Here is a 15632-nt window from a genome sequence, read left to right as displayed (position 1 = left end):
CTTTTCTCTGGAGTAACAATATGTCCCCTACTAGACATACAATGAAATATGACTGGTCTTGGCAAAGAACAATCCCATTGCTACTGTCTCAGCCTTCACTGACCCTGATGGTCTCCTCCGGCCAATTGAGATATAAGCAGAAATCTGCTCACCGGTTTCTGGGAAAGTTTCATTGTTCCAACTGCCCAACTAAAGCAGCAGACACGATCCGAGGCTCCTCCCCTTCCCTGCCTCTTGTTCTGATTGGATGTGATGCTGGCAGGTGCATCAGGATCCCTGTAACCACCAGGCCATGGGCACCAGGGTGAGGCCAGGAAAATCACAAACTCCTCTCTCGATGCTATTCAGCCATCAGTCAACTACCCTCCAACTTCCTTCTCTAACATTAAAAAAGCACAAACTTTTTCTAACTACTTTTGGACACTTGTTTATTATTGATAACCTAATATAATCCTATATATTAATAATGCAGATAATATAATTAAAAATTGAGGGAAAAAGTCCAACTTACAGCCTTAACTTTTGTTCAAGTGCTATGGAATATGACCCCTGCAATGAGGGTTCATTGATTTGACAAATACTTACTGAGTATCTACTTAAGTGCCAAGAACTGTTCTCATCCCCAGGGATACATCAGTGAATAACAGAGGAAGTATCTTGCTGACTCCTCAGCCTTCCAATTGCTAACACCAGAGAGTAGAAACTTGCTCCACTTTATATTACCTGTGAAATAAACCATCTGTATCTCCTGAGTCAGATGTTCTTAGGATATCTAAGTTAGCATTTGGAATTCAGAGATCTATACATACACACATAACACACACACATATACATTTATACACGTTTTCCAAATTAGTTTAATATTGTCAGGGATGGTAAAAGAAAATATTAATCAAAGTATTTACTTTGAAAATCAATTTCAAAACCAATGGCTATATTACTGGTTATACATAAATCTATAATTAGAACATCTTTGAAGTTTGGTATTTGCTGTTACAACTGTGAACATCCTGCGTTTCTTTACTGTAATACTGTTACATGACCATCTATATCACTTTTAGCCTTAGGACACTTTGATATTTTCCCTGTAGAGATTAATAGTTTTAAATATCTATTCAGCATTTTCTGAATCAGTTATTTATAAGTAATATATTTGCGCAAATAAATATTCAGGTTGTTTTTTAATGTGATGTTTCTATGACCCGCATTGGAATCATCTGATTGTACTTTTTTTTTTTTTTTTTTTTGCAGTTTTGGGGTTTGAACCCACCACCTCCCTACTCTTTTGAGCCACAGGCACGACCCGCATTGGAATCATCTGATTGTATTTTTTTTTTTTTTTTTTTTTTTTGCAGTTTTTGGCCAGAGCTGGGTTTGTCCCTTCCACCTCTGATACAGGGCACTGGCACCCTATTCCTCTGAGCCACAGGCGCGGCCCCACCTGATATACTTTTTAAAAAATGTAAATCCACTGGCTCTTACTAAAACCAACAAAATCAGGATACTAAGTGACGCCTAGGAGACTGCATTTTGGAAAGTGCCGCTGCCCCACCCCTAAGTGATTCTCACGCTCAGTTAGAGGTAGACAACAATAAACATGAACTGTGCTCTGGTGCAGTAAGGAGAATCTGCCTGTGAAGAGCTGGACTGGTTCTGAAGCTAAGTCTGGATCTGTCTATCCGTATCGCCGCAGGCTGGCACCCGCACCGGCCCACACATCTCGCTTCAAGGGCCTCTGCTCTAAGCAAGGGTTCTACAACAAGCTTAAAGATCAGGATTATCTATGGATCATCTAAAACAGGACTTTCACAGCCAGACGTGGTACATTTAACAGTGTTCTGAGGTTGGTTCTGATGAGAACCTCTGGGTTAGGAACCATTGTTTAAAGTTTACTACATATTACAATTTGTTTTTCTGGTAGAGTTTTGGAAAGCTGCAAGACAGGGTTCCAAAACACTGGTCTTCTGCATAACATCCCTTTGACATTTTAACACAGTGGGGTTTGAACTGAGCTCACAATGGCCCAGAGGTTCTGCAAGTGATATCTCAGGGGCACCACAAATAAAAAGAAGGAGGAAAAACACAGCAAGGAAACTGAGGAACTGTTGCTATCTGCCTTTCATGTACTGGGGCTTCCACTGTGATTTCTTTTGAATGGGAGTTTCTGTTGCTGCTGAAAAGAAATAAAAACAAGTTCGAAAGCTTTGCCAACATTACACACTTGGCCTTCTATGGTGACTTATAGAAGAGCCAGCAGATGAAAATCAGTCTCATATCCTTTGAAAACTAAGACTATTGTTCATGGCATCATTTAAACAAAAACACTACCAAGACCAGGTTCACTCACACTCCAGACTCAGAAGAAAAAAAACCAATTTCCTGATGAACTGACAGGTTTTCTAGCGGGAAATGAGTGCTGTGTAACTGAAAGCTTATGCTTGAGTTTTCTACCCAATTGCTTTAGTGTTGATGATAAAGTTTCTTGATAGGCGCTTTTCATATATTTCTTCTTTCTTCCTACATATATTTACATTATTTTTGTTAACTGATTTTCTTATAAAATGCCTTATACAATTTTTATAAAATACTATTCCTTGTTTGAAAAATGATACGAATAAATAATACACACATAACAACACCAAGCACATTTAGATAAATGTGTTTTCCAGAAGACTGGGTAAAACCAAGAAGTCCCCATCAAACACACTTTTTTGTTGTTGGTGGTTGTGTTTTTTTTTGCAGTTTTGGGGTTTGAACCCACCATCTCCCTACTCTTTTGAGCCACAGGCACCACCCATCATCAAACACACTTTGATTTTCACCCTGGCAATGTATGTGTTGCGTGAAATAGTGCAAATTAACTGAAATTTTACTAAACTCAATTTCCCTCTATGCACTGGAACAATTATATCAATCTCACTGAGTTGTGAGAGTTAAAGGAAGTTATGTGGTAATACAGAGTTTTCATAGCCATCATCATTTTTAGCCCTCCCATCTAAGGAACGATTCATTCCAAAGAATTCTTATAACTTACCAAAATCCAGTATTAACTCTCTGATATTTTTCCTATATTTGTTACTATTTTAAATAGATTATTTCTGGAGAGATAGTTAATTAAACACACTAACCAAACCAAACAATACTTTGAAAGTTACTTATTTTAAATTTCAACTGGCTCCCATATAAATCTGTTTTAGTGTTATTCTAGTCTCAAGGTTGATGGCAACCACCTTCATGCTATTTTCTCTGTAATATTGAGAATTCCCACCAAGTCATAAATCTAAAGTACTTCATAAAGTGAATGATCCTGCAAATAATCCAGGAAATCTAGAACAAATGAAAGAGTAAATCTATCCAGTCCCAAGAAACTTAGACCATCTAGAAACAGATGTTTTACATTAATTGTCTTTATGGAGGTAAAATTAAGTTGGTCATAATGTAAAAAAATTTATTTTATGTTGGCTGATAGTGACTCGAGTTATATGAATTCTGGGAATTTATCATAAGCAAATGGGGGGAGGACAATTTGATTAAATTATAAAGAGACACTGACCACAGGACCGCTGACCATCATCGGACCGCTGACCATCATCCCCCAGCAGCTTGTTAATTTCTCTAGAACTTTCTTCCCATTGATACTTTCTTTTGGAAAATCTAAAATAACACGTTTTATAGACAAATTTCTTGGTGTTAACTTACTTTGGTTGATAAATCATAAAATCTTTTCGTTGGCAACTTCTCAGTTTAGAAGAGACTCTGTAATACCAGAGATTTTAACTCTACTAGTTATGGATTTAGGAAAAGAGCCATCTATGTTGGCTCCACCAGCAATACTGTGATGAGGTGAGACTGGGCGTGGTTAAAAGCAACAACTTAAAAAAAAAAGTTAGTTTATAACATTGATCCTTTACCCCGAATGTGTGTCGTACAGCATACTTCACTGAAGTGCCATATGGAGACCCAGCTTAAGAAAGGCATAGCTTGCTTCACATGGCTGTTTTTCCCATATATGCCATAAAAAAAAAATATATATATATATATATATATATTTATTTATTTATTTCACTGCCAGGAGTTTGGGCTGAACTTGCTTTGGTGGGCAAGTCGCACTTTCTCTGTCTGTGGTGAATTCTCAGTGCAGGAGGAACATTTTCCTTGGTTAACCTTTACCTTTTACAGTGACCTGATCAAGATCAGAAAGGTACTGACAAGTAAAGTACAATTCCATCTCCACGTGAGAGGCCACACCCAGAATAAAAAGGGACCCCAGCCTCAGCCTCAGGGAATCAGTCTGCAGGGAAGGACGGAGGTGGGTGTGTCCGACTGAGCTCAGGACTCCAGAGCAGGGGGAGGGCCTCCCCCCAGGAGCAGGGAAGGAGAACCAGGGTGGGCCGGTGGGCAGCCAGCAGCCGCTCACTGGGAACTCCATGCCCACCTGGGGGTTAGGCCTCATCCTGAGGCCCTGGAGGCCACTGAAGGGCTTTTCCAGGAAGCACATAAGGGGTGCTTGAGTTGCTGAACTGAAGCCAAGTGTTTTCCTTCTATCATCCCCGTTTACAGTAAATGTTAGATAGTGCTCACTGACTAACACAACTAGGCCTTGCTAAATGCTGCAATGCTAACCAGGCTATGTTTTACCACTTGCAATACTTAACACGTATACTTAACTACAGACAGAACTTTCAAGAAGTAGGTTACTGATGTGAACTCAACTCTAAAGCATACTGTCATAAAAACCTATTTAACTGACAAGAAAACACAGGCACAGAGAGGTTGTCTAGCTTGTCCAAGGCCGCACAGCTCTAGGTGGCTGGGCCAGGCTGCTCTCCAGCCCCAGAACGTGGCGCTGATTCTGTAGTCATCAGATATGGCTTTGATATGAGTTTTGGTTTTTTAATAGACCAAACTTTCCCATTTCACTTTCTTCATTTCATTTTATTCTTCACCAATAAATTGTTTTCTAATTTCTCATACAGATATTTTTATAGAGATCCATGTGTAATAATATATTTTATAATATAAACTATATTAAAATGATTACAAAATATTTAATATAACCTTATATGTAAAGGTCGGAAAAGAAGAACCCAAGAGATTGGCTTGGATAGGAGATGAAAGGTGAATACATTTTCTTTCTTTTTTTTTGCATTTTTGGCAAACATTACAAGTTAGGACAAAATTTTATTGTCAAAGCTCACTTCAGTTTTGAATAGAGCAGAAAGCAGAGATTAGCGATAGATCACTGTGTAAAGCTGAATTTCTCAGCGGAATGTTGGGTGTGCCAAGTTACATCTAGAGTCTGGTCTTGGCTAGACATGGGGAGCTGAGTTGTTTATGGATCAGACTAGAGTTACAGAAACAAACTGAGAAGGTAAATCATATGTGCCCTAAAACAGGAAGGGGGAAGTGCGTGGGGCTCAGAACAACGCAGTGCCATGATGCTGGCGGGGTGAGTGAACACAGGAGCACAGCCAGCCGCGCCCACCACGTGTGGAGAGGGGAGTGAATGGACCTCCGAGTAAGCAGGGTAGGAAGTATCTCCAGGACCTCACATGGATTCCGTAAGGCTCGTCTCACTTAGAGCAACGTCACACACATAGGGAATCAATAGCAAGCTTTAGTCCTGATCACGCACACAGGCGTGTTCAGGAGCGGGCAAAACACACACATGTATTTTAGGAGCAGGTTTAAACATGACACGTGCCAAGCTTCCCTGAAACTGTTCAACTTCAAAGGATGTGCTTTTGTAGAACTATGTTACATCTTTTCTGAATAGACAAAACCCAAGTGTACCTGTAAGCCATATTTTTAATTTTGTATGTAATTGAATAGATCAGAAAATTGTGTATTGGAGACGCAAAGTAGAGGGGTGAAGCTATTGTACCATCTTTCTGTTTCGGGAAACTTTGGAAGAGGTAATTCTCACAACTCTACTTTCAGAAGCATCTTTCAGCTCCTATTGATGACTTTTCCATAGATGTTTTATATACATGTGTACGTATATACAATAATATATAAGAAAATCTTGGGTGGTGCCTGTGGCTCAAGGATCAAGGTGCTGGCCCCATATACCAGAGGTGGCAGGTTCAAACCTGGCCCTGGCCAAAAACTGCAAAAACAAAAAAAAGAAAAAAAATCTATATGTAGTCTTAAGGGTGAAACTTATAATATTATGCTAAGATGAAATATCCAGAATACTAGAAGATATTTCTTAATATGTCTTCTGACTCATAAAAGACGCCTGCCCCACCTGTGGAAAAATGAGGTTAAATGCAACATTCACAACCTATGACCCTAGGGCTGATGGTTTTCACTTCACCTTCTAACCAAATTTTAATATTTGATATTAAATAATGGGAAAATCCAGGAGGAAGTTAGGACAAAGTCACGTGGTCGATGTTTGTCCTAGATAGCTCTATGCGAAATTTAAATATACAATTTCTTTTCTTAGATTGTTTTCCCAGCCTAGATTCTCATGAATCGTCCTGTTCGAGGAAGGTGATGAGCTGAGACTCTGAAATGACACGTCAGACACCCTCTACGTTGTCACCGGAAGAGACAGACCGACATTAGTTGTGGGACCATTTCCCTTACTCTAGGGGTTTTACTAGGCCACATATGTGCATTATTATTTTATTTTCACAGAAACCTAGGACTGTATCTTTATAATCTCCATTTTAATTATGTAAAATCTGAGGTGGACGGTTCAAGGCCACCCCACTAATACAGGGTAGAGCCAAGTTCATGGTCATTACCTCTCCCCATTCTGAACTCCCCACAGAGACACAATTACTGGGACAATAATTAAAATTAAGTGACAGGGCCCCCAATAGCAGGGCTACTGTCGTGACACTGAAGCACTAGCCAAGTGTTCACATGACTCATGTTTATGTTAAATTTGCAAAACTGAGATATTTTTTATGTGCCTATTTTGGGGGAATTTCCCTCAAATAATATAGGCATTTATTCTGACCCTTACCAAGCAAATGAGCATTAACACACATGGAATGTGGGGAGAATTTAAGCAGTTTTATTCCCAGGCTTCAACTACAGCTTCATAATTTACACTTTCTACCAATTAGAAAAGTGTTTCATTTGCTCTCCACCACAAATCTAGGTAGGAAGCAGGCAGCGCCATCATTACCATATTATGGCTACATAAACTGAGTTTAAAAAATGTCCTAAGTAGCCACAGGAGTCAGAGCTAGGAAGTGTCGGAGACTAAGTTTGCCTTTGAATCCAAAACAGTTGAATTAAAAAATAGTTTTTGTTTTCATTGCTGGTTTTCTTGTAATTCCTTAGCATGTAATTCATTCCCTACTTTATTTCACTGGTTTTTCAATCCAAAGCAGTGACTTGAAATCTGTAAGATCAAGGTAGTTTGGTGGCTGTGTTGTTACTCCCCTCCCTTCTAGAGAAAGCAAATACCATGTTTGAAATTGGGCAAGGTTAAAATCCTTCAGACACAGCAGTATTCGAATACTTCAGGAGAGGCCTGTGGTTTCCCCTTTCCAGCACCTCATGACAGCATCACCCCTCTACCCAGAACAGCCCCTGAGTGAGAGCAGAACCCTCGCCATCTTCTGCAAGACGCCTGGCTCACCTCTGCTGCCAGCACACAGGCCAGGGCTTTGGGTGAGAGCTAGAACACTTGGCTTTCTAAGCAAGCTCCTGCTGTGGACTGCTGGGCTGAACTGGTGCCAGAAAGGTCTGCCTGTTGAGTTTGTCTTAGAAAATACATTCACCAGCATCCTGGAAAGGAAAGGCATTGCCAGTCCAGAGAAAAGTGAGCCATCTTACCAGAAGGCAAATCTTACAGAGCTATCTTCAATTCTCACACTTCTGATTTTTTAAGTAAAAATGTATGCCTGGGTTGGACACAATCTATGCTTTACCTTTAAGGACTAGGTCCCACGATTTATTTACAAGAAGACTAACTTTGTCTTAATTGCGTAATTCGAAATAATGACTTCCTTTGGGAGGCTGGACCCTAACAGGAGGGGCTCTGACTCTCCTAACTTACTCTGAGCTATGGAAGGAAGGAGAGAGAGAAAGTGGGGGAAGGGAGGCAGACCTGACAAATTAAAAAAATAACACGAAAGGACTGCAAGAGAAAAAAGAATTACACATCTCTCAGCAAAAGAACAGACTGTATTTTCTCTAAATCTTCCAATACTTAGCCTGAAACATGTTTCCAAGGATGAACATTTTCTTACAAAGCATATGCAAAATATTCAACCCTCGGGATGGATGTCAGGTTTTGGCTCTTTGATTTTACTTTTTTTTTTTTTTACTGGAATTACTTACTTTATTTAATGGAGTTATGGGCTAAGTTTATTTAGAATTTACAACACGCTTGATGGATGGACAAGTTGGTCTGGGCAATAGTCCAGCAACTGAAACCTAATTAGAATTATCACAGACACTTTAATCCCAATTATTTAATCTGTGGGGTATCTACCACCACAAGTGTTTGGCATGACTCAACAAAACGGAGGATCTTACAGAGAAACAGAAGGAAAAAAATTAAGGGCATGAAACAAAATGATAGTAGAAATAACTCCATATGTTTTTTTAAACCACTAAAAATAAAAAAAAATTAAAAAGGTTTAACTAACATTAAAGAGGCAGTTAATAAACGTCATCATACTAAACCACCGAGTTTTTAAAAAACTCCGAGTGTGGCACCTTCTAAATAGCAATGTTATTTTATGACTTTGTAACATCTGGACTCTCATTGGGGAAGCTACATAAAAATTTGAGCTCTTAAGAAAAGAAAAAATCAAGACCTTCCATTACTATACATTTTACCAGACATAATTCAAATTTTTATGTATCATATAGCAGATTTTCTTTTTTTTTTAATTCATTTTGCTTTCCACTAACAGATTATACAGCTAAGTATTTTTTAGATGGGAAGGAAGAAGTCAGATGAAAATTTTAACATCTCTACTTCTTTTGGTATTCATTAAGAAATATGTTTAAACTATTCAATTAAGTATTTTCTATTGTTATAACATAAATTTTTAATTGCTTACATCATATTTTATGTAATAATAATAGCAAGGAATCATGGCCCTATACGTGAAATCCATGTATCAAAAGAAAGCTGGGAATTCCAATCCAGTTTTAATACTCAAGAATACCTCTGCCACTATTTGTAACTTGACTTGTACATAGCTATTTCACAATACAATTTACAATGTATGTGAAAATTCTTCATTGCAAGCACATCTTGCATATGTTAACAAATTGATCATCAAAAATAATCTATTTTCAAAATGTATATTTAAAATTCTTACGTTGCAGCTTTGTTCAAACATTTAAAATCTATTTAATTATCTCTAAATAAATACATGTCTGAAAAGTCAGAAACTCAAGGTAAACATAAAATAATGGGTGGCCCTCCTAAATATTCATGCTAATTGTTTCAGATGCTCGAAATCAAACACTTCAAAATGGAGCATATATATTTTGAAATGAGTGTTTTATTTTTTTATTTTATTTTTTTTTTTTTGAGACAGAGCCTCAAGCTGTCCCCCTGGGTAGAGTGCCATGGCATTACAGCTCACAGCAACCTCCAACTCCTGGGCTCAAGTGAGTCTCCTGCCTCCGCCTCCCAAGTAGCTGGGACCACAGGTGCCCACCACAACGCCCAGCTATTTTTTGGTTGCAGCCATCATTGTTGTTTGGCAGGTCCGGGCTGGGGATTTGAACCCGCCACCTTAGGTGTACGTGGCTGGTGCCTTAGCCGGTTGAGCTATAGGCGCTGAGCCAGAAATGAGTGTTTTAAATGGAACCAATAATTCAGGCAAGATTTTCAGGGTAGCTGTCAAATCGTCCATTTCCCCAATATCTATATAGTACTTTAAAAATTGTTATTTGTATGTCAGAAAACTCTTGTTTCTTTGTCCTGTATCAAATGCACCTCACTGAATAGACAGATTTTGTTGATTATTCTAACAATGTCTACTATTAATAATTACTTTAGGATTATTTCTAAAAACTATGAACATTTCAGAATGTGCTTATAAAGTCCTTCCAACTCATTTGCCTTTTTTTTTTTGCAGTTTTTGGCTGGGGCTGGATTTGAACTGGCCACCTCTGGATATGGGGCCAGTGCCCTACTCCTTGAGCCACAGGTGCCACCCAACTCATTTTGCTTTTTATCTACCTTTACATACACCCATAGAAACACATGTGAACCAGTTTTTTAAGTCAAATAACTACCCTATTAGGTTTGTCTATGTGCACAATGAACTGGATGAATCCCTTAGAAAAAATCCTACTGATCACAAATCCTACTGACCAGGCGAAACTAGAACAAGATCCACGCCAAGACTGCGAGGTAACAATTTACATTTCCAGCTCCCCCCACCCCCGGCTTTCATAATCACGATTCACACTTTCTTAAAAGAAAAAAAGGCAACTTTTAAAATCCATTTTTAATGATTAGTAAGCAAAGCTAAATGTTTAAAATGTCAACTAATTTAGATGTTTTATGAAAACCATTGCAAAACCATTTCAGATTTGTTAAAAATGTAGCAATTTTTGGATCATTAGGTACCACGACTAACTCAAGCTATTTATAATAAAGTGGGCTCTATCTGCTAACTTAAACGGAAAAATGTATAAGACATTGTTGACACTTTTTACAGTGTTTATTTCTTCAAAATATGAATAGTATAATTTTTTTATAAAGAACATTGAATTTGACATATAAAAGGAATAACAGCTATAATTAGTTAATATAATCATATAGATTATATTCTAATTTTACAGTCCAAAGTAGAAAGGTTTCTTCCAAAAGACAGAGAAATAAATTGGCTATTTAAGAAAATAAGTCAAAAAATCTCTCCAAACAAAGGAGATCCAAGTGGTGGAGTCACTCAAGGAAAGTGTCCTGGAAATAACTAAAGCGCAGTCATTTTCCCCACAGCAACAACCAACACTGAACAAAATATTTAATTAAATAATTTGGGAATGTTTGTCTATAAATAGCTACATCGTTTCATCTTGACATTTTATGTAAAGTTACAAAAAAACTTTAAATGGTCACATTTTGCAGAGCAAAATAATAATATATGTAATAGTAATTAATGCTTTTTTCAGTATAAAAAAGGAAGTCTTCTGACCAACTGTATCCTATGTGAACTCGAATAAAGGATTTACAGTATTTCAGATGATGATAGGACCAGAATCTTTCCAATCAAGGAGAAATCTCCATTGCAAATGCAGGAATGAATTGCCCACCACCTTCTCTGTCTTACAGGAGGCCATAAAATCTTATCTGTCACGCTGACACCCAAGATGATCTTTGTCTACCTCAAAAAAGCTTAACGTGTCAAGACCCAGCACCCTCTTTTTCATGGTTTATTAAGCAAAAAAAGCCAAACTCTTCTTGTCCCCTTGCAGTGCCCACGATCTGTGATTTAAATAGGAGCAATGGCTCTCTTTTCTTCCTGTATGGTGTCTTGGTGAGGAAGTGATTTTACTGTTCTTTTTTCTGTGGGGTCCTGCGGACTTATCCAAAAGGAAATGAATTACAACAGGATGACAAGGCCACAAAATAAAGTCATTTTGTTTTACAAATCCATTATGTCCTCCAATCTGTTTTATGGGCCTGGTCCTATTATAAACCAAGAAAAGGCCTAAGCACAAACTTTGTTCCCCTCTGCTCTCTTTCCAGTGAGAACAGCTACAATTTTATGAATTTTTTTAAGCAATTCAGCATTTTTTTTCCCTCTCGTGTTTTTTTTTTTTTTTTCCCTCTTGGGTGTTTTTCTCCTATGCCCTTCCACCCCCCTTCTCAAACATAAAAACATAAGGACTTTTCAAACACAGAGTGCTGACAACTAACAGGAGCTCTTTACTGGGACGTTTCTGACTGTAGTGTCAATGAATTAAGCTTGATTCACTGCGGGTGAATCATTTTCAATGCAGAGCTGTACAGCAGTAATTGGCCAAGAATCCCTGCTGCGAAAAGCCCTTGTCAGATAATGCTTGTTTACAAATATATCTCCAGACAGCAAAAAGTGGCAGTTACTGGATAAGTTGAGGGCCACCTCCAAAATTCATAACCGTGGACATGCACGCCTCACTCATTAAATGCATTAAAGTTTCGACTTGTTGAAACACTTGCCAATGTTTGCTCCCCTTGATCAATGAGATGGTGGTGGCCAGATACTCTTCTGAATTCTTTTATAAGAAAAGTTTTGTGTATTACACTGTAGATCAAAGATTTCTTCCACATGCAGTTTATGCCTAATACACTAAATAATTAATAAACAACTAAAGACATGTATATCTTATACTTACAAATTCAGGCTAGAGATTAAGTTTGCATTTTATTCTCTAATATTGAATATAGTCTAACATTCTAAATAATTTTCACATTTATTCACGACTCTAGATATAGGTTTGCTTTTTCTGCATAAAGTTAAATTTAAAAATATCTAGAATACCAATTATGGAAGTACACTCATGATTATTTCTGCCTCCACATGTACCCCGTACACATCCTGGGAGTATTCATGTTCTACACATATTTAGTGTATGTACATCGTATAGTTTGGGAAATCACTAAGCATCTATTGCAGAAAGCAAATTATATGTGACAGTACGTTGTTAATTAATTCAGCACCTACCTCAAATCTGTTCCTGACCTTCCAAAATCTCTCCAGAAAAAATAAACCAATAAATAAACAAAGACTGAAATTCCGATCTTAATCCCTAAATAAATGTTAAAACATAGACTGCTGCTAAAATATATATTTTGATGTTCGATTTATAGCAATAGCATGGAGAAACAAAAAGAAAAAAAGAAAGTAAATTTCAGAGAAAAACAGAAATAAAAGGTTGGGGATGATACCAAGTAAAAAATACAGGAAAGTGCGCTGAGCAGAGATGTAATGAATGGATAATGCCATTGATGTTAATAAGATTTTATTCCTAGGTACATGTGACAAAATGCGCGTGCCCACACAGCACGCACGCTCTTATTCTGGCGCTCAATTTCTGTCAGATCCCCTCCAACCCCCATCTTACTCTACCCCAAGTTTTGCTGTGAGAAGACCAGCTGAGGAAGACAGTACAAGCTGGGGCCTGAAATCTGCAACCGAGGCAGGCTTTGCTCCTGGAGACCCCAGCTCTGCTCTGGACACTTTAGGAGCCCCCGCGCTGTTTCCTCACCTCTTCTGCCTCAATCTTGGCCCTAGGTCCTGCTTAACGTCGCCCACCCCAGAAGTCACTTCTTCCCATTTTCCACCCCAGGGCGACTCCCTTTCATCTCTAAGTCCTTCAGCCCCATTACACCTGGAGAAAAAGAGATTCATATAAGAGAAACACGAAATGATGAGGGATACAGTGTTAGACCCCTTTAAATTCAAACCAGGATGTCCCTTTCGGTGGAATCAGAGAGTTAATCAAAGGATCTCTAACCTCGCTATGATCCTCCGGACTTCTAACAGAATGAATTTAAGTGATGAATTTAGCGTAATACGTTAATGAAAGGCCTAAGACTCCAGAAAACATTTTTCAACTTTACTGGAAGGGGAAATGCAAATTGCTTGGCTCAGCCTTGCAAAATCACGTATCTACAGACAGATGGATAGATTCGCGTAATCCTTTAATTAGAGTCAGGGGTTACTGAGAGAGGAAGTTCCCGGGATGGAGGGGGTCGCCATGTGACCGCTTTCGCGGGGTCCTTGGAGCCGGCCGCCCGGGACCCCCGCCAGCGCCGTGGCCTCCAGCCAGCCTGAGCCCGTGCAAGTCACAGGACACAGGACCCCAGCGCTGCCGCTTCGTCGTTCCGGGCCAGCGTCTCGCGCCCCAGGAGTGGAAGGGATTTCTGAGCCTCACGCGTGGCAGCCACAGCTCCACATCCAAACCCCAGCCTTGCAGCCACGGGGTTCAGCTTTTCAGGTATTCGTGGGGAGCTGACAGCTCCCACCAGCCCCGATTGTAATCTGAAATGCTGCTACCCTCCTCTCCCGCGGGAAATGCGCCCTGGAGCCGAGATCCGAGCGCTGTCTGGGTGCGGGAGAGGAGTGAGCGCGGCTGGAACCGAGCGGGCTGAGGTCTCAGGGCCCAGGGGCGGGCGGGCGGAGGGCCGAGCACCGGCCAGGCACGGACAGCGACACCGGAGCTGCTCCCGCGCCGGCCCTGTGATCCCAGAGGGGTGGGCACAGTCTTCTGGATCCGGAGCCCACTGCCTGGGGATAGCGAGGGGAGCGGGGTACCCCAGAATCTGGTGGCTGCCAAAGCGAGCCGGGCTGGTTCCAGCAGCAACTTCCCAGCAGCGCCACTCCCCCGCCCCTCCTCCCGAGGCACCCACCTCGCTCCTTCAACCTCAGCCCGAGTGTGACAATGAATTCCCCAACAAGAAGGGCACCCATCAGTGTGGGGCTCCTTCTGGTCTTAGCCATCCCCCTCCCACGAGAAACAGAATGTGTCGCCACCCACCCCAGAACAGCAGTTAGTGATGCCCTAAATAACAGCTCCCAGCAGGCACTTTCCCCCAAAATAAAAGCCTCCAGCCACCCCCACAACGTCACCCATCACCCGCCTCAGATAACGGTTTCTAAAAGCCCCACTGCTCTCTCAAAATCCTCTTCGCTCAGCTTCTAACGGTTTCCACTCCTTCAATCCCAAATGCCACTTCCTCAAGCGCCTGAAGTGACAGCCAGCCGCACCCAGCCCCCCGGCGCGGCCTCGGAGCCCCTCTCCCCGCCGCTCTGCAACTTCCCAGCCCCCCAGCCGGCCTCTGTCCACACGCACGTTCCTAGCTCGGCTAATGTCAAACAATGCTCCGGGGCCAGCAGAGACGGAGCGGAGAGGCCGGCGCGAGCGGCCACGATGCTGATTCCAGAGGAGTGAGTCTAGTCCAGGGCAGCGGCGTCCAGACCGCACTCCCAGGCCCCGCCTCGCCCCTGCGCCCGGGTCGCCGCGGCCCCCACCCGGCTCCCTACCTTCGTTGCTAGGGCTGGCCAGGAGGGTCCGGAGCGCGGCGCACAGGAGAAGGCACGTCCAGAGGGGGGCCCTGCGATGTGCACAGTGACAGCCGGCCAGGGACGCGGGGGTGCCGGGGGTGTCGCCGCCGCTGCCCAGGGGCCGCAGCCGTCCCGCGCCCCGGGGCCCCGAGCCCCGCATCTTCCTCCAGCCGCCCCTGCTGCTGCGTCCCGCGCGGCTCGGTCCGCGGCTCCGGCTGGCCTCGCGGGCAGGGCAGGGAAGACCGGGGGCTCCTCGTCGCCCCCCGCGGGGTCCCCCGCCTTCTGGCACACGGCTCCTGCAAACGGGGAGCCCGGGGTCCGCTGAGGCAGCCGAAGTTTGCTGCTGGCTGCGTCGCCCTCCGCGGAACGCTAGTCCCGGCCGCCAGCGCAGGTGCGCGGAGTTAGTGGCGCCGCGGGCTCGCGCGGTCCGGAGGGTCTCGCGTCCGGTCCCTCTGCAGACCTAAAGCCCCTGAGAATTCCCAAGGCCGGAGCCTGTTTGAATGCCGCCGGCGGGAGGTGAAGGTTCCCTCGGTTTTCAGCGCTGGCGTGGACGAGGCTGGGGAAGGTGAGTGGTCCTGAGAGAAAATCCCCATCCAACAGAGGAGGAGAGCTGGGCGGCTGAGGAGAGGAGAGGGGCGGCCG

General features: G+C 42.0%; 1 protein-coding gene across 5 annotated transcripts in view; it reads right to left on the bottom strand.

Annotated features, from left to right (window-relative positions):
• Window positions 1-15333, bottom strand: part of EPHA5 (EPH receptor A5) — a 274814-nt gene extending 259481 nt beyond the window's left edge. For 2 of the 5 annotated variants that reach the window (XM_003798178.1, XM_003798179.1), the window contains exon 1: window positions 14970-15159. In XM_003798178.1, coding sequence (XP_003798226.1) covers window positions 14970-15150 — 181 coding nt within the window. In that variant the 5' untranslated portion in view covers window positions 15151-15159. Of the gene's footprint in view, window positions 1-14969 lie in introns of all 5 variants that reach the window. The other 3 variants (XM_012810364.1, XM_012810365.1, XM_023518199.1) reach the window with 2 other exon arrangements.
• Between the last annotated feature and the right edge of the window lie 299 nt (window positions 15334-15632).

This window comes from Otolemur garnettii, unplaced genomic scaffold, assembly GCF_000181295.1.
Source record: "Otolemur garnettii isolate 467f Iridium unplaced genomic scaffold, OtoGar3 scaffold00130, whole genome shotgun sequence".
In the NCBI taxonomy this organism is placed as follows: Eukaryota; Metazoa; Chordata; class Mammalia; order Primates; family Galagidae; genus Otolemur; species Otolemur garnettii.
Note: the sequence above shows the minus strand (reverse complement) of the source record. Positions and strands in the feature narration are given on the sequence as shown.